Raw genomic sequence first — 27,329 nt, forward strand, 5'->3', positions numbered from 1 at the left:
TGATTATACTAAATGCTCAAATTAAAACTTTACGCTGACTACATTTATTACATGAATATCATTTCGGTTTATTTATTAGATGAATTTGACCTAGCGTTTTATAAAATGTATACGGGAGGGTTCAACTCAGATCAACATTAAAGCAATCCTTCGTAAAATATCATCCTCGCAATCAAAACGATGGCCAACGCTCATGGCACATACCCTTGGCGAGAGCATAAACCAACTCTTGTTTCCGAACATTGTGTGTTAATATAGAAAATAGATGCACGCAACACGATCAATTACTCCCCGGTACAAAGCAGAAAGATAACTGTAAACAATAACCATTTACCAAACCACTTACACGATTTGTAACGCTTTTTTGTCGTTTGAATCTAACGGAAGCATTAACAAAAAGTGGAGAACTACAGTAAAGTTAAGTCGTGCATAATAATTAATGATAACGGTAGTAATAATTATGAATAATAACGAAGAATTTAGTATGCATACAATGCTAATGTTAACCACATTCTAAGCTTTTCGTTACACACACACATATTATTAATGTGAGAATTCGAAGTGCATCGATAAAATTTTGATTTTTGGACTTTATCGCGTTTATGTTATTTCACCGCCCGCTGCAAAATCAATTCGACGCCCCAATTAGCCCTACATTTGCCCTAACACTGAAGATCGGTGCTAATTCGTCATGCACGTAGTACTGGGTAGTGATGATAGAGTAGCTCAAGTTTCAAGAACACAAGTAGTCGATAGTCTCCTTTGAAGCATATTGGATTTGGAATTGTTAAGCACACACACATACGATACAATTTCTCTTCGTTCGTTCATTGTTTACTTCCGTCTGGGCAGTGCAATGTCCTTCGACATTTATCGATGGATTGAACTAACAGGTGGGCTGATTATTGTTCGGCCTATCACATAGATAGTACTACTAGAAGATACCGACGAAAACATAAAAAATCCACAAATTAATGAAAAACAACCGTTAAGTGAAGTTGATCCAGAAAGATATCAAAATAATATTTTGCTTATATCGTTCACAAATATTTGGATATGAGAAAGCTCTATGCGAGCTCACATTGGACCAAAAACAAAGAGTTGTTGGGTCACATATCAGTGAGAACAAATGACCAAAACAAAATCACTTTAATTGGTATATCTTGAATCGATATATTTTGCATAGAAAAAAAAAAACAAAAGTTAGCCAAAAAATGTGTTTTACTATCATAGGCCAAACAATTATCAGACCATCTGTTACACACCCACACAGACGGGGTAAGTTCTGTTATAGCTGTCGCGCAGGTTTATCGCCTGTGCCGTCCCAAATATGCTTTACAGTGTGGGCACGTATGATGTACATCCATACATTCGTCAATGCAGCAAGGTATTAGGCAGCATCCTAACCAGCATCTAAAATTACATGAAATGAATTATACGAATTATTAAATGAATATTTATAAGATTTTTAAAGAAAACACTTAAATTTAACAGAACTTGAGCGAAGATAGACTGATAGACAAAAATTGCAAGTTTGCTTGAAAACTTTGATAGGCACTGTTACGGAAATTGGATTTTCTATTGATTCTAAAGAAATGGCTCGTTACGTTATTTACTTTGATGATTCTTTTCGACTTTTTTATGAAATTATCATAGCTGGTTGTTTAATAAACATCTTAGTAGTATCGTAATGCTATTAACCATCAGCATTGCTCATATCTAAGGGTGTTTAAAGGTGTCAAATTATTGTAAAAGGAACAATTTGTTCCACTACATCAAACTGTGTATGTTGGTATATTGTAGTATTTATATTTTTTTGGCATTTCCAAATAAAATTCCTTTAAATAAAATAGCTATATATATACATTTCACAAATATTATACGTGTTAAACAAATCTCTTGTTCGTTGAATCATTTAGTGTTTTGTTCAGTGGTCTGGTGTCCTTCCTCCAGCTCAAACAAGCTAGAGTAGGTGCAAGTGAAAAATTATACGTTTTGTCTTGCGTTTTGAACAGGGTCGAAATGTTTAGCATAGAAAAACTTGAGACGAGGCATACAGCCTTGATTTATACCTAAGTTGCTCATAGGTGAGATCGACGCACCTGAAATACCAGCTTAAATTAACAAAAAAATATCTTGTAGAACAGTGGTCGGCTGGCGAAATGATCGACCCGCGAGCCGTGTGCGGCTCTTTTTTGGTTCTACCAATTAAGCTTGGTTGATCGGTTTGGCTTGTATGTGACAGGTAACGAGAATTTTTACGGATTTTGGCTTATTACTATCGCAAAGTTTATCAACCATTACTGAGAACTAAGCTAGCTAATGCGATATATGCGATAACTCTAAAATTTAACGCTTGCTATCATAGCTGCAACTGGCATCACGGGACTAATGTCACACTTTGTTTGTAATTAAATGACTTTCATCCTTTATATTAACCTTTATGTTTATATTATTTATATTATATGATTTTCATCCTTTAAACTGCTACTTAAGAAGTTGGATAATATGCTACTGCTACTTAAAAAGTTGGATAATATTAAAGTGATTTACTAGATGTAATTAATTATACAATACAAATGACAAAAAATGAGTGAAACGCAGGATAGTTGTTGTATAGCCTATAGTTTTTGATCATAATTTAGAGCCCATTACTCTTTAAGTTTAAGCCCCTCAATCGCGAGCTCACAGTACCAAGACAGCTTAGAGTGAGCAAATGATGTTATGGATCATTTATATGACCTTTTTTCTTCCTCCAATTTACTCCTAGCCGTCTAAAATCGCTACGGACAAAAAAAAATAGTGCATCCCCCCCATTCCCATACTCACCCGAACAATGCGATCAGAAACCCGGACACGTAGGCAATCATTCCTGGCGATGTTGTCGTCTTAGTATTCACTTCTGCATGGCAACTGGGGCATATCATGTGTGTCGACTGGGGCCCGATCGGCACGACCGTGGTAACGATCTGTGCTCCGGTCAGTACCGGTTGCTGCGGTGTGAACGGGCTCGACGGAGGAACACCTCCTACGGCTTGCGCATAGCTCGGTGGTGCCGATTGTGGCGGCACGAACCCGTACGGTGGTGGTCCATCTTTAGTCATCTACAAGTTGCCAAAATTAACAAAAATAAAGCATTAGCCCAAGAACATTCAACATAACGCTAGATATATTTGTGCCATAATTGAGGCCACGGTACCTATGTGACGCCGATCAGCGATTAATTTCTTAAGTAGTGGTCAGAATGTATTATGAAAGGAAGCTGTAAATTGGAAAATTTGAGGGGTTGTTCAGTGTCGCTTGCAATATGCCCTTAATTTGTCGTTCGGACAACCAAGCAAACCTCAAGAGCATGTGGTTCGAGATTGCGTTTGTACCTACAAAGTCATACTTGGGCAACGTGTTCTTTCTTCTCTCGTGTAAAAAAAGAAAACAAACTTTCGAGACGTGTGACTCCAAAACTCGTGCAAGGAACAAGATAACGTACTTTCTTTATCTAGCACAAATCAGACTTGTTCTACTTTGTATTTTTTTACAATTAAATTAGCATTCAGTTTAGTACAACGTAAATACTTATCAAAACAAAAAGTAAATAATTCTTAAACCAGTAAGAAAAATCTTCTGGAGCCTTCTAAACCACTTTCTTAAGCTGGCTTCCATTACTGATAACATGTATTGGCAATTAGTTTAAAGATAAGGAAATGATGAAATAAGCCACAGCGAATTTCAAACGATCATCGCCTTCTAACAATCTTCCGTTGCAAGCGAAATTTCACTGTTGCCTGGTGAGAAGAAGCAACGAAATTTCGACACAACTCCCACTCGCACACACACACACAAACGTCCAAGGCCATTGCCGTCCCATCCTGTCCCTTTTCTCGGCTGCCCTTCAAGCGTCACGCATCTGAAGGTCTCGCTCGCAAACCAATAGAACTTTACAGAACGGCCCGGAACGCCCGCCTTTGTGTATCCGCCGTACGTACTACCATGCCGTTGTCCCCCTCTCCTGCTCAAAGCAGGAGTTCAATAATTAGCGTTTTGCCTTTACACACACACACACATACACAGTTCCTGCTCCACGGTTGCTTGTTGTTTTATTCAATAAGCACAGGTGAGCTTGACATGGCCCACACAGTGCTGCCGCTACGGAGCAACAAGCACGGCCAACCACAACGCCAACAACCAAATTGAACACCACTGATAGATGCTCGATTCCCATACAGAGTCCCCATGGTTTACTTTGACTGGTTGACGTAATTCGTACCGTTGCGATCCCACATTCTGCAATGCAGAACGCTATGGTCCGTGTCTTTCCAGCGCTTGATGAGGGGCCCAGATCGACACATCTTACACCTCTCGGGCTTATCAAACACTCAGGAAAGATTTTGAACATTCTGACCCTACAAATTTCATCCATCACGGGTGCAAATGATGCTACCATACCTTTGTGTGATTAAATCCTCACAAGTGCAGCTGCGTTACTCTCTGCGTTCGGTGGCAGCTTGGGCGATCCTCAGATTGGTGTGTTTCGCACTCGATGACGCTTATTGTCGGAGGTTGTGCAAATTCGTTGCCTTTGGCGTTGGCCGTTTCACCTTCCGGTGGAATTTGTTATACTTGCTCCACGAAAACTGTGCCTCTCCAATCGACGGCAGATCCGCAAAATTTACCCCTTTTAAGGAACTTACGCTAATAAAAACACACAGCAGCCGAGGCAACACACAGACGTCGCACGCACTCTTTTCGATGCTTCCTTCACTGGTGGTGTGTCTATATGACTCAATCGTAGCATGTATTTTTAGTGCTATGTTTTGCGATTTTCTTTTTATTTGTTTCTCTTTTCGTTTATTCGTGCTTGGAACTGCGTTGTTAAGAGGTGGAGGGTAGAGGACGGAGGCGAGGTTTCCTTGTGAAACAAACTGTCAACAACGTACATTGCTATTGGTCATTTGTGTGACGTTTTGTGTAATTACTTTTGTTCCAAAAGTTGCATTTAGCTTTTATAATAATTTTTAGGAGAAAAAAATGCATGTTTTATTCTATACGAATTATACAATCGTCAATATCATATGAAACGAAAAGACATTTATAACACCCACAGTATATGACCAAATCATTACCACAGTACATTGAAATATGATGAGCAATATTTGCGGGTTTTCTTATTAATTTTGCTCTGCAATTTATGATTTTTCGGATATGTATTAAAATAGCTTGAGGTTGTATGCAATTCATAATCAATATCGAACGTTTTTAATCATGTTCGCACGAATATTATTCGTTGCAGATTGCTGTCAATCAGCATACGAATCAACCCTTGAATGCTGTTTGACAGTACCGGCTTATGACAAACGGGTCGAAACGTTGCGGAAAAAAAGAAAACAGAACATTTTCTCTTGGATCGGTGCGGATCTGTGCAAAATTCTAAACATGTGCAGTGTTGATAATACGAAGCGTATCGCAACCTTCCTGGAGGTTCCGCTTGGAAAAGTGGGATACAATGCTGAAAAGGTATGGTGTTATCCTTTATCTTTGAGGCCGCATACACATTGACCTAATGTGGTGGTCGGTAATAATTTGCGGCCGAAATAGCCAAAGTCTAGAACAATGCTCGTAGTGTTCCACGTGAAGAGTTAAATGGATAAAGCAGGCGTAAAAAATTGGAAAAGTTCTATATAAAATTTATGAAGACAAAAGAGCCGTCATTTAGGCAGCAAAACACGGCCGTACCTTGCCGTAGTTTGTTGATCATTGGACTTAACGCTTTGCTATTCTTTCAGATCCTGACGAGAACGAAATCCGCCCAAGAACCAAGCATTTCCGGGTTTTCCTCAATCATCCAGTCTTTAATTCGAGAGTCGAAAAAGTCGTCGGTTCGACAGGCTCATTCCGATTTAGAAACAGAATGCCAGATATTGCAGTGGCTGGATTACGCCGTACTGTTTGTGGCTCCATCAAACAAGGACAAACACACCGCCAAGAGCCTGCTGGACGTAAGTTTCATTATGAAACCGCGGTGGCGGGAATACTGTTCTAAAACTTCCGTAAATCCCTTTTTCAGGAACTTAATTTCTACTTGCAAAGCAGATCCTATTTGGTAAATGATACCCTCAGCGTAGCGGATGTAGTAGTGTTTCATACCATCCACGAGACTATGGTAAGCCATTCAGCATATCGATTGGTCGTCGGACTTTTAGTTTCCTCAGCATTTTTCTCACCAATTCCGGTCCACCACATTGCAGGCAAATCTTCAACCACTCGAAAAGGAAAACTTCCTTAACGTTTCCCGGTGGTTCCATCACCTTCAGCAGTTGGGAGAGGTTCGTCAAGGAAAAAATCTGCTCAACTTTTCAACCCTGCAGCTGCTGGAATGGGCTACTGGTACTCATACCTAAACCTTGGTTTTATGGTTCTATCCCCTTCAAGAGTTTTGTTCAAATTTAATGAAATTATTATAGCTGTTTTTTGCGTGGGCTAATTCATTGGTCAGATTAAATTACCTGGCCATGAACGGAACACGGTAATAAAAGTTATAATTATTTTCTTTTTATTTAAACTTCTGTAACTTCTAAAGCTGGAAGCAAGTGTCTCAAATTGATTTGTAATAAATTATGTGTACCCTACTTTTGCTGTGTAACTTTAAAATTCCCCTAGTGATTTTTTAAAATAATTTTAATAGTATATTTTCAGTGCAGTGGTTCGGTATCGAATGTAAATAATTCGCAGTAAGTTTTGAATACTTTCACACTCTGATTCTACATTTATTGTTATTTACCATTACTAGCTGATTTGGGCCTGTAACAATGAACCATGAATTCCTAGGAACTACTAGTACTAGTCAGGAGTCATTTCCGACGGGTGTCGAAGTTGTCCGGAGTAGGCCGAAATCAGAATCAAACTGGAGTCGCTGCGACAGCATCTTTGTTCTGGTCCCAACACTGACTGACTTCGGTGGACGCAGATTTCAGCTGACTCCGGACGACTTCGGACGACTCTGGGCGACTCGGGACGATTATTGATAATGGTGGACCTGCCTGCCGGAGTCGGAACGGAGTTGATGCCGGATTTTTTTTTTACTTTACTCATCGCTAAACTGGTGACGAAATCATACCTGTCCTGGAACCAATCACAAGCCTGTATCGATCCTGAAGCCAATCTCGTGCCCGTACCGGACCTTAAATTGAAACTAAACCCACACCGATCCGGAAACAGCTCTCGATTTTATTCCGGCCCTGAACTTGTACCACTACCTGTACCGGGTCCACAACGAATTGTGAACCTATATGGTTCTGGGACTGATACAGTGGGGCTGTTTCGATCCAGTAACTGATTCCACGGCACGAATAACGAATCCGACTGTATATTATTATTGTTTTATTATTACTTTCAAATATTTGGTAGTTACAACGGAAATGTAATTAAAAGTAAATTAGTACAAAAACTATAAAAATTGAATAGATAGATTTACTGTTAGAAATTCATGTTTTGGTCGGATTCATAACACAAGAAACATGAAAATCGAAACACAAAACAAATCAAACACCTAAAGGAAGATACTCCAAGTACAAGGCTCCAATTGAGTGAAAAGACAATCTAAGCGCAAAGCTAAGCTACTAGAATTCCGTCTTCTTCTGGATACATTAGGCTTATTTGGCATAATTTTGGGACACTTTTTTGACTCTTCGGGAAATGAACTTTATGTGATAAGAATTGGACTCTATAGCTCCCGTTTTGAACAAATCCAATGTAAATAGTTCATTTCGTATAAGAAAGAGTCAAGACAGTGTCCCAAAATTATGGGAATCCCTGAAAAATGAAGTGCAAATCGTTTATCGTTTTACTTGCTCACACTAACACGTACTGTAATTTGTACTTTGATTTCCGTTACAAGTTTTTTTCTTCTATGTTTTACAAGATGCAGCACGTATGTTTTACAAGTTATTTATACTTATACTTCCTACGTTGCGGCTTCATTTTCTTGCTGTATTTTCAATACACTGTAGCAGAATTTTCAATTTGTAGAAGAATGGTATCTACCGTATCCTATCTCAACCTGATTTTTAACCAAATTTACCGTAAACCTAAATTTATATAAAAGGCGATTTCACGTACTGCCTTGTCAGTAGAAACCCTACATTTTTCTATTAACTTGCTCGATAGCTGCTGTATGAGATCATAAAGTTGAATTACTCCGCAGATGGCATAAAAGCTATGAATTCATAGTGAATCGATCGCAGTTCGCTATCATTTTTAACATTATATTCAGCACCACCTGTATCTTTTGTCGACTGGTTGGATGATTTGTTTAAAGACGTTCATATAAGCTCATTAAGAGCGTTTGACTCTGGCATTGTCAAATGCTTTTTCGACATCTAACATTGCGACCACCGTGAATCTGGCCTCTCTCTTGTTGTTTTCGAAAAGCTTAAACCTTAATAACCGGTGAGTAGTAGAGAGATCAGAACGGAAGCCAAACTACTCCTCAGGAATATGATCAAGTGTCTCCACAGTTTCCTGAAGAGACCCAAGTATCACTCTCTCCAACAGTTGCCCTAGGAAGGAAAGCAGACTGATTGGACGGTAGCTTATGGGATTCGTGGGGTCTTTCCTGGGTTTGAGAATGGGTACTACCCTTGCCCACTGGCATGCTTCAGCTCAGCTCAAGACACATGTGAAAGATATTGCTAATAAAGCAGATGGCCCTCTCTGCGAAGTGCCTTAGTAGGATGTTGAGAACCCCATGGAAACAAGGAGCCTTCACGTTCTTTACTGCCTCAGCGCTACCCTGATCCGTCCAGTCGATACTCTACCGTCTGGGAGTACCGTGTACTGCGCCTCGTCGACTAAGAATAAGCTAATAGGTATCTCTTCTTAGGGGCTAAGCATACAGTGGAATCCCTCATAATGATTTTAAACCGTTCCAATGATTCACTCGTTATGCGGGAGACTCTTTTTCATACAATTTGTGTGAAATAATTTGTTCCAGGCCAAGAAAAGAGCAGGAATATAGAAATTATATGTATCACAACCATACGGAACACCTCCAAGTAGCAACAGTGATGCATTGATCAATTCTTAGTATCGAAATTCTCGCCTACAAGAGCAGGTAGATCAAGAATGCATGCAAGAACACACTCATCAATACACCTCACACTTGTGACACACGCTTTTTAGGGAGGTACACTACACAATAAAATCCATATCCTGCCTTCTTCCACGACGGAAGCCGAAGTGAGGCTCCCATATTGTTAAATAAGAAGGAAGAAAGTGGAGCAATTAAACTAAAGACACTACCTCACTAACTCCACCTGTCGATGAGCGCAGAACTGCACTGCAAGTGTATTCGCTTTGTCATCAGGTGTAACCACGGTTTGGTTGTCAACAGGACTGACCAAGAGAGAAAAAAAGGCTTAAGCCGCTTCCTCAATACCTTAATCACTTTCCAGAAGGCCCTTGTGTCCATGCTTGCCATAGAGTGTCCGTCCGATAGCCGCAGTTAAACTTTTACAGTCCGCATCAACAATTTTCAATGCAAACCCTCGCTGATGGAACTCGATATTGAACCGATCGTTTCGCGAGCAGAAGTATTTGAAACTATAATATATCAAAGTAGCAAATAACTCAAGGGAGTGTTCTGAAAAAATGGAAAATATTTTTAAACTCTGGAACATCTGTCTAAATCATGGCTTTATCGACAGGCTCGTAATGGGTTCAAATCTCAAAGGGACACCATGCCGTGGCAGTACGCAGAACCGTTGACTATTCTGGTATTAGAATTAAACGATGTAGTTTCGAATAACATTAGCTTATTGTCACTAAAGCGTTGCGCTTTAGTTGCCTTTTGGACATACGCCGGCGGCTTGTACAAGGCCGAACGAGCATCAATTCCTTCTACCTTTTTTATTGAAGCAGTAAACAAATAATGTGGTTGGATTAGGAAATTACAACAAATGTGTGCCGCTGCTTTAAAGCAACCCCCAAGCAAGCAAGCTCCTCCCGCAACAAATAATGTTGTCTGCCCGAAACACAAAGCCCCACATGCATGCTCTTTGTGAATGAAATCAAGAGCATCTCGCGCATGCTGTCCCACCAGATACTGCGCGCCGATGCGCCGTCGGCTGTGTGTTTTATTGCATCGAAGCATAACAACAGCTACTACTGGCAATGTGTATGCGTTGGAGCCGCGTTCTCTCGCCTTCGTTTTCGCCCAATTCTCAAGAGCATCATCTCGTGTATCGTGAAACAAACCAAATGGTGAATCACTTCGATTCATGGCACACCACCCTACTCCGTGCAACGCGACGCAAGAGCTTCTTGAACAACGCGGTTCTGGCGTTTGTTGAAGCGACAGCGCAGAATTTTGAGCCCAGCCCAGGGCTGGCTATAGTTCCACTTGGGCTCTCGAATGGAAAGCAGGAAGGCAGGCAGCGAGGAACAACAAAATACACATCTGCATTCCGGGTGTTTGCGTTCATTTTGCCGGTAGTGTTCCTTTCAACCCCTGTCCACCACCTCACATCATCATACTCCCCCCCCCCCCCTCTTCCATCCCGGTTGATGGTTCGGACGCACGCGTTTCAGTTCATTTGCTCAGCTGCCCCCGCCGCTGAAGGCTTCCATCAGTGCGCCCCAATCCATGCGCACCATACCACTCCATGCGCGCCGCGCTTCGCGCTGCTTGTGGGTAAGCGCATCTGTTCTGAACATTTCTCCACCAACGGTTTGCAACGGCGTTTGTTTGGGTGGTGGTTTCGCGCTAGCGGTTAGCGGTGGTAGTGTTCTTTGCCACACACTAGATCACCCCACCTCATCCCTCTTTGAGGACTTATCTTCCAGTCAGAACGCGCGCATATTGCCGAAGGGATGTCCGCTTAATCTCGCGCGCATCGCACACTCTCCTCGCGCGTCTCGTCGCGCTGCTCAGTCCGTCAGTGGTGCACGCCGGGTTGCGATCGTACGCTGTTATTGGTCTACGGTTTGAGTCTTCAGCGAACCACATCTCTAACGGGTGTGCCTGCCTGTGCGTCTTCGGAGGCGTTCTGTTGTGTTCATATTTATCACTCTCACTTTCGTTCCTCCCTCTGTCTGTACTCTCCCGGGGATGCTGTACGCGGGCCTGGTGCAGTTCGCGCTGGATGATCGTGGTGATCGTGTGTGACGTCGACGTGATCTTGAAGCAGCCGCAGCAGGCTGGAAAGCCGTAGTGTTGTACTATCAAAAATTCGGTTCGCTTTTCGACGCCAAAACACGGTTTCGGTGTCGATGATTGCGTGCACGCTTTGCACATTGCTCGTTAATACACCGATTTTGAACCGCGCTCAATCAATTACGCGCACGCACGAAAAATAGGCCGTCGACGCTTCCGGAGTGATCGCATTGCGTTTGTGAGGTTTTGCGCTGTGCATTTGTGCTTTGTTGGGCATCATCTTAGTGCGTGAGTGTGTTTTTTGAGTGAAAAAGAGGAATCATTATGCTGCAGCAAATACATGAGCTGCCTGTACAAACGTTATGATACACGAGCCTGGAGAGAAAATACAAATATTCTACTGATCCCTTAAGACAGAAGTACCGAATCCAGTTACGGTGTAGCGTTGATCAGGCAAATCATGAGCAACTACACGGCCGACCATCTCGGCCGCAGCCCCGAAGAGGATGGGGTTTTCTGCTCCAGTGAAATATCGATCGTGGCCGCATCGAGCGCTACCTTTATCGCGGTACTTGGAACAATCGGTTTGTTTGTTGTCTATTTATATCCTAACCACTTTAACGCCATATGTGTAAAGCGGGCGCCTCTTCCCTAATAGTTGGTTCTTGTTTTCTTCCACAAACGAATCGGTTCAAAATTGCTGGGAATCGTGCCGGTGATCAACAGGAAATGTGACCACGCTGCTAGCGCTCGGCCGGAACCGAGCCGTGCGACAACGGCGCCGTCAACCGACCACCGCGTTCGTCATGTCGTTAGCCACCGCGGATCTCCTGTTCTGTGTCGCCGTCATGCCGCTCATGGCACTTCGATACGGCCGCCGAAGATGGCCCTTTGTCAGCGACAGCTTATGGTGCCGACTGTTTCCAGTGGCACTGTACGGGACGGTTGCCACCTCCGTGTTGAGCTTGGTGGCCCTGACCGTCAACCGGTATGTGCTGATAGTACATCCCGCCTGGTACGGGGCAGTCTATCGAACGGCCGGTATGGTGCCGCTTCAGCTGGCCATTTGTTGGGCCATTCCGTACGGTTTAATGGTGAGTTGGTTTGAACTGCAGCCCGGTGTGCGTGCGTGTATTCCAAATGTATTCTTTAAATTGCTGCTCTCGATTGCTAGGCTTTGCCACTGTTTGAACTGTGGGGTCGGCTAGGGTTCGATCGTCGAACGTTCTCTTGTACGGTGTTACCCTCGATCACTTCGACCGGGAAGTTTTCTGCCAGCCCGAAGAAGTTCATTTTCATCGTGGGATTCGCTCTACCATTCTGTGCCATCGTTCTCTGCTACACGGCCATCATCGGTGCAGTGCGCAGGCAGCGTCGCCATATGCAGCGGTATGCGGCCAAACCAGTGGCTGCAACATCGGTTGCTTCCACGCCTGGTAGCATTGCCGCACCGAGCAACGACGATGATGAGCGGCATCTGACGCGAACAACGGCCGCTATATTCGGGTGCTTCATGCTTTGCTTTCTGCCACTTACGATCGCCAATGTGCTGCTGGAGGATGCCGAATCGGTGGGTGAGGCGGGTGATGTGCATGTGCTGGCATCGATTCTCACTTGGCACTCGGCCGTACTTAATCCCTTCATCTATGCGCTGGGGAGTCGCCATTACCGGTAAGCATCACAGAGAAGTAAAGGATTCCAATAAGTTAGTTATTATTTATCAGTTTGTTAGTTAATCACAATCATAGGAATGAATTTTCATATTGAGTTAATGTGTGTGTGTAAATTTTCGCTTTATAGAAACGCTTACTGGGCTGTCTTACGCTGTGCAGATTGCAAGAGTACTAAATCCCAACGAAGAATAACATTTAGTAGACATCAATCACCTACGACGCCATGTGCAACTAAATCCACTAAGATGGGAAGCTGCACTGCTGAGAACACCGGAAGTGGAACACAAAATAATTCGGACGTATAACGAACGCCAACTCTTATCTAAAGAGCTAGATCCCATGCCATATGTAGATTAAATAAAACTGATACTTTAATTTTTATAATGTTGTCTTTGTTTGTTGTTGTTTGTTGAGTTGCGTTGCTTTCTGAATTCAAACAGCTGGCTCGGTGACTGATTTCCTTGAAACAGGATCTTAGAAAGAGAAGACTTTGCATTTTCCTACTATGCTACACATCTATTGGATATTAATAATTTAGATTTCAGAAAGTTTAAAGAGGCAAAATAAGCCAAATAAGACAAAGAACAACAGCACTACACAATGCAATGCCGGTGTGCCCATACACTAACCAATCTATATCCATCTCCATCCATGATCCATGGCCAGGGAGCAAGTTTCTTGGTATTATTGGACATGTTCACGAATTGATCTACAACTTATCTTAGTCGAAGATCAGCTGCATCAGACAGTGGCGGATTTAACGGTACGCGGACTGAGCGGCCGCGGGGGTCCCCGTCAATTTTGGGGGCCCCGTGGATGATAATTCCAGCATATCTGGAGTAAGGCAGATGTTATGGAAATAAGATAGGAATTATGTGTTGAATAGCTAAATAAAATAATAAATTATTAATTAATCAATGAATAAATACATTAACTAACCGAAACACAGTTTAGGAGCCAAGTAGTCGATCCATCTCGAGTACCCCCAACACCCCTCGCCCCCGCCCAAGGTGGATTAAAAATATCAGGTGGTGGATTAGGGCCTTTGGGGGGTCGCCATAGTTGAGGGACTTTACGTCATTTTAGAACCGTTGACCATTGGTTTCCGCACACAAAGCTTAGCAAATATAACAGATTTCTTTGTTATTATGTGCATTTTAGTGTGTCTATTGATTTTATCGAAAAAACGTAATATATTAACAAAAGATTTGATGATTTGTTTATGCACGAAATTTAAAATCATGCTAGCATGAGTTCTAATCTCAAGTAAATTGTCCATGCGGCTCGTAGATAATGAGGAATTAATGTAAAAATTGAAAAAAAAATGATTTCTTAATTTTTATCATCAAAAATGTCGAAAACACAAAGAATTCTAGAATAAATTCACAGAATAACACAAAATAACACACTTTAATGTATGTTTCAATGTAAAATAAGCACTCACAAAGTCCAAAATATATTTTTAAAGAATATTTATTCGAAAAAATGGGGTAGATAAATTATATGAACAAATTTAATTAATGTAAACAAAGTTTGAATCCTGGGGACCTTACGTCAAGTGACGAATTGTCAAAATGCACTACCCAGGTGACAACTGTTCTACATTTTTAGCTTAAACTCCTCGTGAACAGCTCGATTCAACCCATTGCCTCATATAAACGCTTGAAAACATGGATGTGTGAGTGAACTACGATGTGTTGAAGCGTTGAAGTTTATGTCAGAACTTCGGTAAAAGCCAGGCAAACAGGAAGCTTGCAGTTTCGTCCTCGGTGATAAACAACCAAAACACTGAGTAAGAAGAATTAAACGATCTATCTAGGAGTATCAGAATAGCGGGGAAATGAATGTACCAACAAATCAACGTGAAAGAGTGTTTTTTAATAAACTTTTTGTTTCATACGGATCGAAGAGTAAACATGTTTTGTTTTGGGCCGGTAGCTTGTGCACAACGTGATGACAATTCTCAAAATGGCACCAGAAAAAAACGCTTCACACTGACGTTTCAACTGTTATAATAAGCTTAAACTCTGCAATATCGCTTGCTCTTTAAGCCAGTTTTAAGCCTGCTCTTTAAGCTTCCAGCAACTCGAAAAACGCTAACAATCTGCTCGAAAATGTCACTTGGGTAGAGTCCACCACCTGATATTTTTAAATCCACCTTGCCCCCGCCTATTACGGTGAGTTTGATTTGAAGCCAAATGCAATAATCACCCCCCCCCCTCCCCCCCAAATTAGGGTTAATAATCATATACAGTGAACCCTCTCTTATTTGACACCTCTCTAATTTGAAAAACCTCTCTTATTTGAACATTTTGCACAGTCCCTTGATTTCCAGTACATTTTTGTTCCTCTAATTTGGAAAACCTCTGAAATATGTGTCCCTCTTATTTGTGTATGGTGTTGCCATGGTTATTGAGGCAGCGGTCAGAACTTCGCCGCATGCGATTTTGCCGCAAGCTTTTGTATGGGATTTGACGTTAATTACAGCACTTGCGAATCTGCCGCATGCGGCGATGCGGCAAAATCAAAATCATTTGATTTTGCCGCATCGCCGCATGCGATTTTATTTCAGATGTCAAATGCCTAAAATCATATCAATGAATGATTATCTTTATAAAGAAACAACAAAATATCATTATAATACCTTGAAAAGTTAGAAAATTGAGAAAACTCTTTTCTTGCCGCATGCGGCAAAATCGCATGCGACGAAGTTCTGACCATTACCTGAATGATGTATGCTCAAATTGGCAATTCTGTTCGCAGTTTCCTATAGCAACAGTTAAGGCTGCATACTAAATGTTCTGTCTCTTTCTTCTTTGGATGGACCTTTCATTCACTTTCCACCTCTGTTATTTTGAAAACCCCTCTTATTCGACAGTCCCATCGCCTCTCAAATAAGAGAGAGTTCAAAGTATTAGGGTTAATATACCATGGATTTTCAGCCAGCTAAAAAAACGGGGTTTGTATTCAACGCTTGAATTTTCATTTCACTATCAGCCTACTATCGAATAGTACAAATAAACAACAGATCAACTAAAAAGCGTTAGACCCGGCTCTATGAAAATATTTCTGGAATATGTGTTGCCAAATCGTAAGGACGAACTCCCAAGCGCCATAGATTAAGCTTAAACGACTGGAACATCAAATATCTGTGATTTTCGGTAGAATAAATGAAAAATCCGGAGTTTTAGAGTGGTCATCTGTGAATCGGTAGGAATACAGATAAATCGGTATTTCTGGTCACTCTGGCCTTAACTTCTAACACATTTGACAGTTCTCGCTCTGGAGAAACGAATGTTTGTTTTGATCGTCCAATACAAAAAAAGAAAAACACAAGTGCGCATTACAACATTTCTGTTAACTCTCTTCGCGTTTACTTGGAAATATTCATCAATTTACATCATCCTCCATCGTTTCGTCATCGTTTTGTGCTGCACATTTCATCAGAGGTAAGAGTTTTTGATGAATCACTAGCAATTGCTAAACGTCCGAACAAGTGAAACCGAAGCTCGAGACCTCCCAGTTTTCATACGATCGTTATTTCCAACACGTGCGTCATCTCTAGGCAATGGCAACGAAGGATGGAGTTGATTTTCAGCATCACCTTTACTACTACGTGATCGGGCTAGTTCACAATACGTACGACTACTCCATGCTCTACGAAGGAAACGTAGGAAGGAATCAAGGAACGTACAAAGCATTAGACGATGTGATCTTGAAAATCCACCCGAACCGAGAACGGGGGCACAATGAAGGACTCTACTTGTTCCAGGCGAAACAACGGATGGACGAGTCGTTAACGCTATCTATTCAGGACATGCTGCATCATAAAGTCAAGATTTCCAAGTACATAGATTCCTATGTCCAGTACAGCAAATCGGAAGCATGCAGTCGAGACGGTAAACCTACTGAAATGATATACTGGACGTCGGACGGTTTGCACTCAACTACATTGGCATTCATGGAGGAACATACCAGCAAAGAACCACATTTGAAGCTCACGATAGACACCATTGGGAAATATTCGATAAAACACTGGAAAGCTCTGCTTATGTTTGATACGGCTCAGAAGCTGGCTAATCACTGCACGCTATCGAAACAAGATATGTCTAAACCGCAAACGTATCTATCCAAAGCGATGGCACAATCATTTGCTCACGAAATCATTGAGATGATGGAACCAACAGCTAAATCGGAACAAACTGAACAATCAATAGTGAAATTTCGTGAACAGTTTCTTCAAGGCAGCACGCGTCTGTCGGAAAATGCAAAACAATTTCGGTTAAGTTTTATCATCGCATGTCAAATGCAACATAAAAATCCAAATACCAAATTTGACCTAAGCAGTTTAAGTACGGTCACATTTTCGACTGACGCTTTTCAAATGCAAAATCTCAATGCTGAGTCCGCTGAACAATGTGGATTCCAGTACAATGGCTTGGAGGAAGACGAATTAAACTGGTTTTTCGAACATTTTATATTTTATGTAAATGTACCGAAAAATGAAAAAATGATCACAGCTATTAACAATCTGTTTCACAACCAATGGGACGAACACATGTTTCACAAATACTTGATAAAGGACCGCCCAGAGACAAAAAAAGATAAAAAACTACAGCAGGTGAAAGACTTGGTAGAGTCGATAATGAAGATGAAAGAGCTTAAAAGCAAACTAGTCATGATTCCGCCCAAAGGTATAGATTTTAAAAAGGAAAGCCTCGACAAACTGTGCACAGGAATCGAGGCGTACTTTCTGAAAGGCCCAAATGAGCTTACCATCTTATCGAGACCGAAAGTCGAATGGACGACAGCTCGGATACAATCTAAATATGAAAAACATACAGTAGTTGCTAGTAATGCAATGGAAATGAAATATTTGCTTGACACACTGAACCGTATTAAGAATGTTGAGTTCGGAGACTGCCTTATAAGTGGAGAAGTAAAATATATCTTACTTTTGCATGCACCCGGCATTGCTGAAATAGATTCGAAAACGATACTCGAATTAGCACCGAATGTAAAATTGTTACTGATTGTTGAAGGTAACACTATTGAAACGCCGTTATCCTCGCCTTTCATAACAGATGATGTTGTGCTTGACGATGTGATTGTAAATTATGAACACCTTGAGTTGAAACGTGTAAGTTTTGACGCGAAGGATATGACTCTTTCCAACTGTATAAGGAAAGAATCCATTGATAGTAGTGAGAAGCTGGCGGAATTGAGTACACTTAAAAATATCGTAGTTAAATCGGATTTTTATGAACATAACGAGCAAAACTATATCGAGCGGAGTCTGATAGGAGATGGGGGAAAGATTGTGACCCACAGCGAGCTGATCCTCAATGAAGGCTGTGCTGTATCTATTATTTGTGACACAGCTGGTCAAGGAAAGACCGTTGAGCTATTACGGATCGCTGAAATAGCGCACGATATTGAGAGTAGAATATGTCTGTACATAAGAGCGAAAACAATAGCCAAGAGTGTTGTTACCCAAGCTGAACAATCGTCTTCACTCGAAGGATTGCAATTACTGCAAACATTGTTATACATTACACCGCGAAGCGCTTTGATTGACGACATCGTCAATCAATGCTTAGCTACAGCCCAAGTATGCTTTTTGATCGATGGGTTTGATGAGATAGTGGAGACGTATCAAACACTAGTCATCAAATTTTTGCAAAAGATTCTGCAATGCCAATCCTGTTTGTTGATCCTAGCTACAAGAAATGAATCGGTTCCAATTTTACGAAAAGCTTTCAAGAACGCTTCCTACTATAATTTGGCAACGTTTCCGTATGAAAAATATTTTAAACAACTTTGGCTTAGTGATGCAAATCCTGACATGATCTCTCCGGAAGTACAACGAAATGTAGACATTTTTATTTCCAATTTTGATCAACTATTGAAAGGTGTCGGATGCAAATCATTCCTAGAAGTGCCTCAGCTGTGCAAAATCATGGGTATTATATATCAAGACCGCATTCGGAAGCCCAACATTCAGTGGCATACAAATTATGAAATTGGCTCCATCTACAATACTTTTCTGCAAAGTCAGTTTGAGAATACAGTGCGGGGCAAGTTTGATGAAATGGACAAGCTACACGTGCTGGCTAAAGAACTGATACAAAAAGAATTTTACGCGAAACATTCACAGCTGGCGTGCGAGCTTGAATATAATTGTTGCAATAATCCCAAGCAGTACGAGCAGATGGCACATTTTGGATTAATAATGATTCAGCTCGATGCTTCGGAGTGTGTCGACTTTATGCATCGCACGGTGATGGAATATTTTCTGGTGCGGAATTGCTTATTAGATGATGTCGATAGAGAAATGTTTTTTAACTTTCTTCGGCGCTATTTCTGCGTCTCGCGGGCAAACATTGCGGATAAGTTTATTGACTTTTTCCTGCACGATTTGAAATGTCTTACGTCGCACAAAAAGCACATTATTAGCTCATACCTTTACAGCAGCTCTTATATTCTTGCATCGTGCATCAGAATGGCGTTAAACAATGCCACTTTCAATACGTTGCGGATGCTGCTGTCGGTCGCTCCTAAGGAGTTGCTCCGAGGCGTACATTTCCGCTTTGGAGGTACCAACAATCCGCAAGGCAATCAATTCGACGAGAAGAATGAAATCAATCTAAAACGGCTCGGGGAAAGGCAGACGATTCTGTTGCTAGAGACGCTTAAAGAATGCGACGATGAATACGATGATGCTGATAATGAGAGTGATGATGAGAATGAGGACCGGAGCATACTGCAACGCATGTTATTTGAAACCAACCCTGACGAAGAAGATACACTGGAGGTAGCTCTAAGAAAACCGTTCCCGGAGGTATTCGATTGGTTTGTAGCGTACTGCACGGAACATTTCAGCTTGGATATTCAGCGCTACCTAACTGCGCGAATTCCAAGATATGCGCGAACAATTATAAGACACTGTTATGCGGAGAATAAGGAAAAGATTATTGATAAGCTTATACAGCTGTGCGCAGCCACACTTCGCAGAGACTTCGTTCGAGATTGCTTTCAAAGTTTCGATTTACTTGGGGAACTTATTGACAGTATTGAAGGTGTACCGCAAGGGAAACAATTTAAGGAAGCTGATCGTTTAGATTTAACACAGAAAGTTATCTCATTGCTGGATTTATATCAGGATAATGAAACGCTGCTTCTATTTAAAGAACAGTCCAAACAACGAGTCGAACGCTTACAAAATGAGGCAATAAGATCATGCATTAATCAATGGATTGATAAATAATCTATTGAGCCTTTATATTTTTTCTTATTTATTATTTATATATGCAACAATCGTCAAATAAAAGCATATGAGTTTTTATATCTAACATCATAAAAATATAATAAAATTATTTATGAAACGACTTTCTGGCAAATGATGACAAGCGATCCATTACTGCAAAAAAACAAAACCAAATTAATTCGTTAAGCTTTCCACAAAACCTTTCGTTGATGTTTACTGTTAAATTAAAATTAATTAATCTTTATAAGTTCTGCTATTACTTTGTAGTTGAACACTTAGATATACAGTGCTAATTTAGCACCTGATATTCAATAAAATTACCAAACACAATACTATTTCATGCTTCCAAAATGTAGTGTTAGTATGTGTATTACACGGTCCAAATCGGATCGTCGTTTAGTGAAAAATCGTACTGCTAGAAAGAAACACATTTTGGAATATCCATTTACATTGTACTAGAACAGTTGCACATTTTTTAATATTTTAATTTTGACTGACAAATTTATTAACTGATAAGCTTTAACTATTCTCTTAGCTATAGCAAAAATAGTGATAAACTAATAATTTAAATATCAATATTACCAGTCAATTTAAATTTCACATGATCAAGCGTTGCACGGCACTCAAGATCTTTAGAGCGCACTTTACTATATACATCTTGGCTACTGAAACGCTTGACCACTTGTGCAAGCCATTTCTGACAGCGTCTACGTAAACAAACTTCGAGTACGAGCCTGAAGAACAAAAAAACTGTTGCTTTTACGGAAGTTTTACAAAAATGTCTAAACAATTTGTTGGTTTCTCTGACGATGACATCTTCAAGATCACGCGACAAACAAGCAGCAAAGAAAAGGGTAAATATACGCCATGTTTGCAGCCGCTGTTTCAGCAGTGATTCAGATTCTTCATATGGGGCTCTCTCGTTGCAGCAAAGGAACTGACGCGACCGCATAGCAGACACCCCAAAGCACCGCCAGGCGCGGTGAAATTTGTTCCGCCGCCTACCATCGTAGATAATGGCAATCTTAGCACTGTCAGTTGTGTCGACTCCAGCATTTACCCACAGCACCCTATTCAACAAGCCGTCGCCTTTAAACCACTGCCTCAAATGATAAATGCTCCTGAGGATGAGTCAATCTTAGTGCTTCCAAATCAGCCAGTAAAAAGTCGGTCATTCGAACCAACTGTTGCTAGCACTATGCTAGGCGCCACCGGCATGCGGACCAATGTAAATGAGGTGCTAACTCCCTTCAAAGGTATGTCGCTCAAGGATTTTGAACAGCAGCGAAAACTGATGGAAGAACAGAACAGACAGAAGCGGGATATTCTCCATAAAGCAATAGAGCAACAGTAAGGAACGGCAGTTTTGTTATGAAATGGTGCAATTTTTAATTAAATGGGTCTCTATTCTGTTCTTTCAGTGCTCAGAAAACAGCAGCGGAGGCGAACAAAATTCAGGAGATAAAATCAGAGCTAACCAGGCTGGACTCCGAGCTGGCATCGGATGTGGCGATTTTACGAAAACAAATTGATGCGGCAAGCCTACACTTTTCAAACGTTGAGTAAGTGTATTCGTGTAAGGTCGTACTATTTCCTAGCTAACTGTTCTTCCCTATTCCAGGAAAAATTATCTCACTATAGAAAATCTATTTCTGAAAGCTAAGGTGGAGCTGCATCAAGCGCTGGAGAAGAAAGAAATGCTTACCGAACATTTGTGTGCAATCATTTCCCACAACGAGGAACGAAAGGCAAGGCGTTTATCCGAGCTGATGGAAAAGGTAGGCATTTCTGTGACCGATGATTTAGATGACACAATCAATGGAAATAGCTCCTGTGCAGCGGACGCCTCTACCGGACCCGGACAGGACGGCAATCAATCGACACAAAATTAAACCCCTGTTGCTGGTGTTTTCGGCGGTGTGATACGGCTTACTAAAGTAGAGATACACATGACAAAAACATAACCAAATCTGATTAACAAAACTCAATCTCGTAACATTGGTCCTACATCTGGACTGTGTATTAGTACTTCCGAGACAATATTATATTCACGAACCGGGGTAACCTCTTGCCTTTAATGCATTTTTAACCATTTTACACTTTTACTGTACGATTTTAGCCACTGTTTCTCAAATTGCAACATGGAGACGATAAACAACACACAAAAGCAATGTTAGACTCTAAGATTGTTCAGTACTCACGAGCGCACACTAAAGTATTTGTAGGGTATTGCAATTTTTGAAACAAACATGGCAAGAATGCGTCGCTATTCTGAGCAGACAATAAACAATATTATAAATATTTTCTACACCACTTTTACACTACAAGAGAATGGTTTTCGTTTTCTACAGAAGAGAAGATATTATCGTTGATAGGAAAGGAAGAAATTCGTGCAAATTACACAGCAGTATATCGCATGGTAAGCTGATATATGATGTTTCGATCCAAAAGAATCTCTATTTATGATGTTATTTAAACGGTCTGCTTTTGTAACTCTTTTTATACGAATACATGTTGTCATTAAAAATATGTTTTTTTCTTCTGTTGATTGATTTTTTCCATACATCCATACACTTTGATTTTAACTCCTCTCGTTAAGCTAGGCGTGCATTCAATAGAGTTATTCGCTGCAATCCCTCTGGTCGTCAATCGTGCGAAAAGAAAACACTGATATCGATGTTTACTAACGTATCCTAGAGACGGACAGAAAACTGGAACGTGCAATCATCGCAATGCAGAAAATCTTAGCGAATGAGCGAAAGCAAAATTGAAAGTGAACCATTCCAGCAACATCTCCCCTCTCTAATGCTGTTTGATGCGGCAGGGAAGCGTCTGCAGGAATTGGCAAAATGCACCTAATGAGCGACTGATGACGGGCTGCTACGGGAATCGGTCTAGGCTCCGGCCAGTTTGAGCTACTTTGGCGAATTGTTGTAACTCTTTCTCGAGCATCGCTACCATTACGGGACCAGCAGATCGGACCCGAACCAGTCGTGTACGGGCGGGTAAGTAGTAGAGCATTACTTGTACTACCAGTTTTGCCTCCGACAAATCACCTCCGCTCAACCGGGGGTGACATGCGACGCCGACATCATTAAAACTGCATTCGATCGAGAATGAGAGTTGCTGTGAGCGTCTGTATTATCTGCGTGTAAGTTTGATAGTTGAAATGAGGATCGAGGAAGCGGTTCGATGAGTGATTTATTGCGTAAAGTTTTTACGAATAGATGTGTGCAATTATCGTTGTTTTGGGGCTGTTTTCATAAAACTCTTATCATAAATTATTTTTCTGGTAAATTATACATCATATAATGCTTATTTTTTCGGAAACAAACAAGCCACATCTCTTTACATGATATTTACACGGACTTATTTCAATTTAATTTGAAAAAGGCCAATTTGGTAATCGGCCTTTTAAATTGTTATTTAAATATGCACCGCTTCGGGAAAAGACTTCAACCGTTCAAGTTCAAATCAGCTGCATTCATCGATGCATTCGCTCTCGCTCTCTTCTCTCTCGCACACGTTGAGAGTGCTCTTTGGTAAATGCAAGCTTTTGTACTATGGGACATTGGCGATAGAAAAGCGTTAAAATGTTTTTAAAAAATTGTGAAGCCCTGATCGCAGTTAAAACGCAGTTAAAACGCATTAAAACATATTACAAGTAGCTGATAGCAGCTTATCCCAAAATATAGTTTGTTCTCACTAAAAAAATGTTCCAAAAAATGCATCAACAAATTCTAACCATTGTGCTGAATTTAATGTTTGTCGGGTGCAACGATGCGCTGTGCAACGATCGCTAACAAAATTTGAATTTATATGTTAAAATATTTTTTGAAACCTTTTTTTTGTGGAATAGTAAAATAAGTATTGTACTGAAATGCATGCGATATTTTTTAAACTACTTCATTTCATAACATCGCGTTTTTTATACCAAGAAAAAGAAATAGGTTAAAAAAATATTATTATTAAAAATAAGAAATTACAATAACATATATGATCCCCGTTCATTTTTAACTTTTCCTTTAAACCCCCTTTTTATGTGAATATTTTTTTAATGATACATAACAATTATTTTACTAGCAGTATTTTTCCATGCTCAGTTTCAAACGGCCCATTGTTCAACGCTCGTTTACGGGAGAGAAACAACCTGCGCGTGCGATCCTCAACCGTGTGGCGCTGGCCGAGCACTTTCGTTTGTTTCGCGTGCCTTGTCGGTTGTGTCTGTTCGTCCGGCTGCGGTGCGTGTCCTTCGCAGGTGCCGGAATCTGTAACGAAAATCAAAACAATTATCCAAAGTATTCTTTAAAAAAAACCCAGACCTGTAAGTGAATGTTCTTCGTCAGTTTTACCATACAAGTGTTGCAATATTTTCGTACACAATCATTCACACCTCGATTCAGTCCAGCGGTGCAACAGTAAAAGGATGCTTGTACAACGATTTTGAGTGCAGTTTTGTTTTTAACGCTATATTGTGCAGTTCCGTTTTTCGTTCTATCGTTTGTCGTTGGTGCTTTTCCTTTTGTTTCGTCGTTTCCTTTGCGTGCGTGTGGTTTGCAAACGTATCGTTCTTAGGTGCCCAAGTGTTTAAAAAGTGTGAGAAAAATCGTTCGCAATCCAAAACGTGCTCCGCGTGCCGCGCTTATCGCAGGTGTGTTTGTGGTTCGCTCTGTCGTAACGATGCCTTTCCAGCGTCAAGTGGTAGGTTTTATTTCTTCTAACTGCGGCAACTTCTAGCGGCCAGGCACGGTGTTTGCTGCTCGCTCGGTGGCTCTTTTGTTGTTTTCTGTATGCGACCTATGGCTGTCCGCACTTCAACAGGTACACTGGTGGACATAAAAATAGGAACTTTTTTCTGTGACCGAAAGACATAGTTCTTGTCAGAAATATTTGGTAGCCCTGAAAAGGACTGTTTAAGTGGTTGTTGGGAGGAGGTGTTGCGGTGTTCCACAGAGCGAAAACACATTCTAACGGTCAATGTGGTGACCGTTAATCGCTATCACTTCCTGACAGCGTTTGGCCATATCGCCGATGAGCTTACGGCATTCGCTTCTGGGTATGCGTTTCCACATAACCTTGCAGCGTGTCCATAGATCATCGGCTGAACGTGCAGGCTGGTTCTTTAGCTGATGCTTGCGAGTTGACCACAGATTTTCAATCGGGTTGAGGTCAGGACTCAACGCAGGCCACGGTAGAACTTGCACATCCTTTATTCCACATCCAAATTTTTTTTCCTATTTTTATGTCCACCAGTGTACCCCCGCGAAGTCGTATCGGACGGTCGCAGCACTAACAACGGCGTAGAACACTATTTTTACGATAATTGCGTGCCTCTTTGCGGGTTGTTGTTTTTTTTTTTTGCTGTTACTACTTCTCCTGTTGGTGGATAACAAGCCAACGGATCAGGAGGCTTTATGCCCCAATGACAACTGGCCGAGGAGATTCACAAGTGACGAAACCATTCCTCGACGTACCTCAAAATATCTCCAAGTGGGCCATGACGGTGGCTGGATCGGTTGTAAAAAAAGTCAGTGCAGCTGTTCAAACAACGCTACGAAACAGAATACTTCATGTGTGTCTGAAGCGCACAAAGTTTAGTATTTTACTTTCAACCAGTTTTGTTTTCAAAAAAGTCTAATCGTATAAATGCCGATGTGTCGAGTGAAAATATGTAACCAATGCGTTAAAGCTATCCTTCCTATGCGTAAATGACCAATAAGACAGTAGGGAAAAAACGTGCCAATTTCAAAACCACTCATCCCAGCTAGTGATAGTGATGCTCAAAGTGCCTTGAATAATCATCATCATCATCATCAATACCATCATTATCGTCACCATTTTAAAATACCGCAAAGCAGAAATGCGTTAGAAGTGGTTACATCGAATCGGAACATCCGTCACCATTGGGCTCTTTTGTGAGTGTGTATCACTAACAACACCACCACACTCTCCTGCCACCGTCGTGGTATTATCGGTGGAAGTGTGTGCGAGTTTGGAAATACGAGGCTGCGGTTTAAACGGCGGATGTGTCTTACGATGTGGAAAAAAACACCTCAGTTTCTTCATCTCTTAGTGCCCCATATCTCCCAACCGAGCGGACGGGGGAGGGGGGTGGGGGGAGGTCCGTAACGAGGCCCTCCAAATGTGTGGCAAAGTGATTGAAAGCAAGAGCCTCTAGTTTGTGTCTAATGAACCGCAGTGCGACTCGTTTCGATCAGCGTTTGACAGTTTGGCGGGGCAAAATGCGTGACGAGTGATCTGAAACTACACTACCGAAGCAATCCGATCGATCGATGGCAAACGGCAGTTCACTGCAGGTGACGGAATGATTGAGTTACAAGAGTGTGTGTGTATGTGTGTTTTATGGTACACGTACGGGAGGGTTGGTCATTTGTTTGTGCAATTGCTGCAGTTGTTTGCTACCGTACAGGGAAAACCAATGATCCTGTAAAAGTTTACACGCAGCCTGTAAATGTGGCAATCAAACGAACGTGTCATGATGATCATTGGACGGTGGCTTAATCTCAGTACCTCATGCAGCAGAAGTAGAAATCGACTACAGACGGTGGATGGAAGGTAAATATTTAAGTTTTTAAGCATGTAGTATGTGCCAACTGCCAATTTTTGAAAACAATTATGTTCAATGCACCGTAGAATGTTTACTTACACAGAGTATTTTCATCTCATTGCAGTTAAATGCTCAATGTGCAGTTAAAAATCAAATGTTTATTTTATTTTATCTCTTTTAAACAAAATTATTGATTTAAAGATATTTTGAGCGACCTACATCTTTCCTGCGATACATGCGACCTGCTCCCTTCACTCCTTCATATAAATTTGATACCTTTTATTCGTTAAACCTGTATAGTATGAATGAGTTGTCAAGCCAGTTCTTGGGGTCCTGTTCTTGATCGAACAAAACGCTTCCCAAGTGAAAGGAATCGATGCAAGGTTAGTATTAAGAAATGTTTACTGAAGGACTTCCTGATCGATTTCGGAAGCCATGCCCGTTACTGTGAAGGAGTATGATTCGAAATTATCCATAGGGTCCTTTTGCGATTCATAGCCTGTTTCACGTGATCGATCTGCGCTATGATTCCTGACTCCAGATGATAGAGGCTTTCCTGTCCAGCATTTTTGACAGTGTGGTATGATCATTCAAACCAACAACGATTATGGACTCCATAAGTAGGTTTCTCCATGTTCTTTAAATCTTTTGAAACATAAACACAGTTTCACACTG

General features: G+C 41.2%; 6 protein-coding genes and 1 long non-coding RNA gene across 9 annotated transcripts in view; 5 read left to right on the forward strand and 2 right to left on the reverse strand.

Moving 5' to 3' along the window:
- Window positions 1-43: 43 nt before the first annotated feature.
- On the reverse strand, window positions 44-4,892 carry LOC120949432 (LITAF domain-containing protein). Of its 2 annotated transcripts, none has more exons than XM_040366735.2 (3): window positions 4,444-4,892; window positions 2,830-3,104; window positions 44-1,413 (listed from the first exon to the last, which is right to left on the reverse strand). In XM_040366735.2, the coding sequence occupies exons 2-3, from the start codon at window positions 3,102-3,104 to the stop codon at window positions 1,308-1,310; spliced, it is 381 nt and encodes a 126-aa protein (XP_040222669.1). In that variant the 5' UTR covers window positions 4,444-4,892; the 3' UTR covers window positions 44-1,307. The 2 variants fall into 2 exon arrangements, with proteins under 2 accessions (XP_040222669.1, XP_049466904.1); XM_049610947.1 differs by lacking the exon at window positions 4,444-4,892 and adding an exon at window positions 3,200-4,356.
- Window positions 4,893-5,345: 453 nt separating this feature from the next.
- Window positions 5,346-6,623, forward strand: LOC120949431 (eukaryotic translation elongation factor 1 epsilon-1). The gene is made up of 4 exons (XM_040366733.2): window positions 5,346-5,511; window positions 5,781-5,993; window positions 6,062-6,157; window positions 6,243-6,623. The coding sequence occupies exons 1-4, from the start codon at window positions 5,431-5,433 to the stop codon at window positions 6,393-6,395; spliced, it is 543 nt and encodes a 180-aa protein (XP_040222667.2). The 5' UTR covers window positions 5,346-5,430; the 3' UTR covers window positions 6,396-6,623.
- A 3,347-nt stretch (window positions 6,624-9,970) lies between these two features.
- Window positions 9,971-14,722, forward strand: LOC120952214 (protein trapped in endoderm-1-like). Its single transcript, XM_040371426.2, has 4 exons — window positions 9,971-11,730; window positions 11,873-12,240; window positions 12,321-12,817; window positions 12,947-14,722. Exons 1-4 carry the CDS (start codon window positions 11,607-11,609, stop codon window positions 13,122-13,124), a joined length of 1,167 nt encoding a protein of 388 aa, XP_040227360.2. The 5' UTR covers window positions 9,971-11,606; the 3' UTR covers window positions 13,125-14,722.
- A 1,384-nt stretch (window positions 14,723-16,106) lies between these two features.
- LOC120950046 (uncharacterized) lies at window positions 16,107-20,171 on the forward strand. The gene is made up of 2 exons (XM_040367786.2): window positions 16,107-16,268; window positions 16,385-20,171. The coding sequence occupies exon 2, from the start codon at window positions 16,388-16,390 to the stop codon at window positions 20,084-20,086; it is 3,699 nt and encodes a 1,232-aa protein (XP_040223720.2). The 5' UTR covers window positions 16,107-16,268; window positions 16,385-16,387; the 3' UTR covers window positions 20,087-20,171.
- Window positions 20,172-20,756: 585 nt separating this feature from the next.
- Window positions 20,757-22,615, forward strand: LOC120950048 (RAB6-interacting golgin). Its single transcript, XM_040367787.2, has 4 exons — window positions 20,757-20,940; window positions 21,016-21,436; window positions 21,508-21,648; window positions 21,708-22,615. The coding sequence occupies exons 1-4, from the start codon at window positions 20,865-20,867 to the stop codon at window positions 21,976-21,978; spliced, it is 909 nt and encodes a 302-aa protein (XP_040223721.2). The 5' UTR covers window positions 20,757-20,864; the 3' UTR covers window positions 21,979-22,615.
- A 1,684-nt stretch (window positions 22,616-24,299) lies between these two features.
- LOC120961710 (sodium- and chloride-dependent neutral and basic amino acid transporter B(0+)) overlaps window positions 24,300-27,329 on the forward strand; it is a 56,346-nt gene continuing 53,316 nt past the window's right edge. Inside the window, exon 1 of one of the 2 annotated variants that reach the window (XM_040385693.2) lies at window positions 24,300-24,410. The gene's annotated coding sequence lies outside the window, so the exon portion shown is untranslated. Of the gene's footprint in view, window positions 24,788-27,329 lie in introns of both variants that reach the window. The other variant, XM_040385692.2, reaches the window with a different exon arrangement.
- Window positions 24,305-24,525, reverse strand: LOC125906881 (uncharacterized). Its single transcript, XR_007452201.1, has 2 exons — window positions 24,439-24,525; window positions 24,305-24,354 (listed from the first exon to the last, which is right to left on the reverse strand). It is a non-coding gene; the product is annotated as an uncharacterized LOC125906881 (long non-coding RNA).

This window comes from Anopheles coluzzii, chromosome 2, assembly GCF_943734685.1.
Source record: "Anopheles coluzzii chromosome 2, AcolN3, whole genome shotgun sequence".
NCBI classification, from domain to species: Eukaryota; Metazoa; Arthropoda; class Insecta; order Diptera; family Culicidae; genus Anopheles; species Anopheles coluzzii.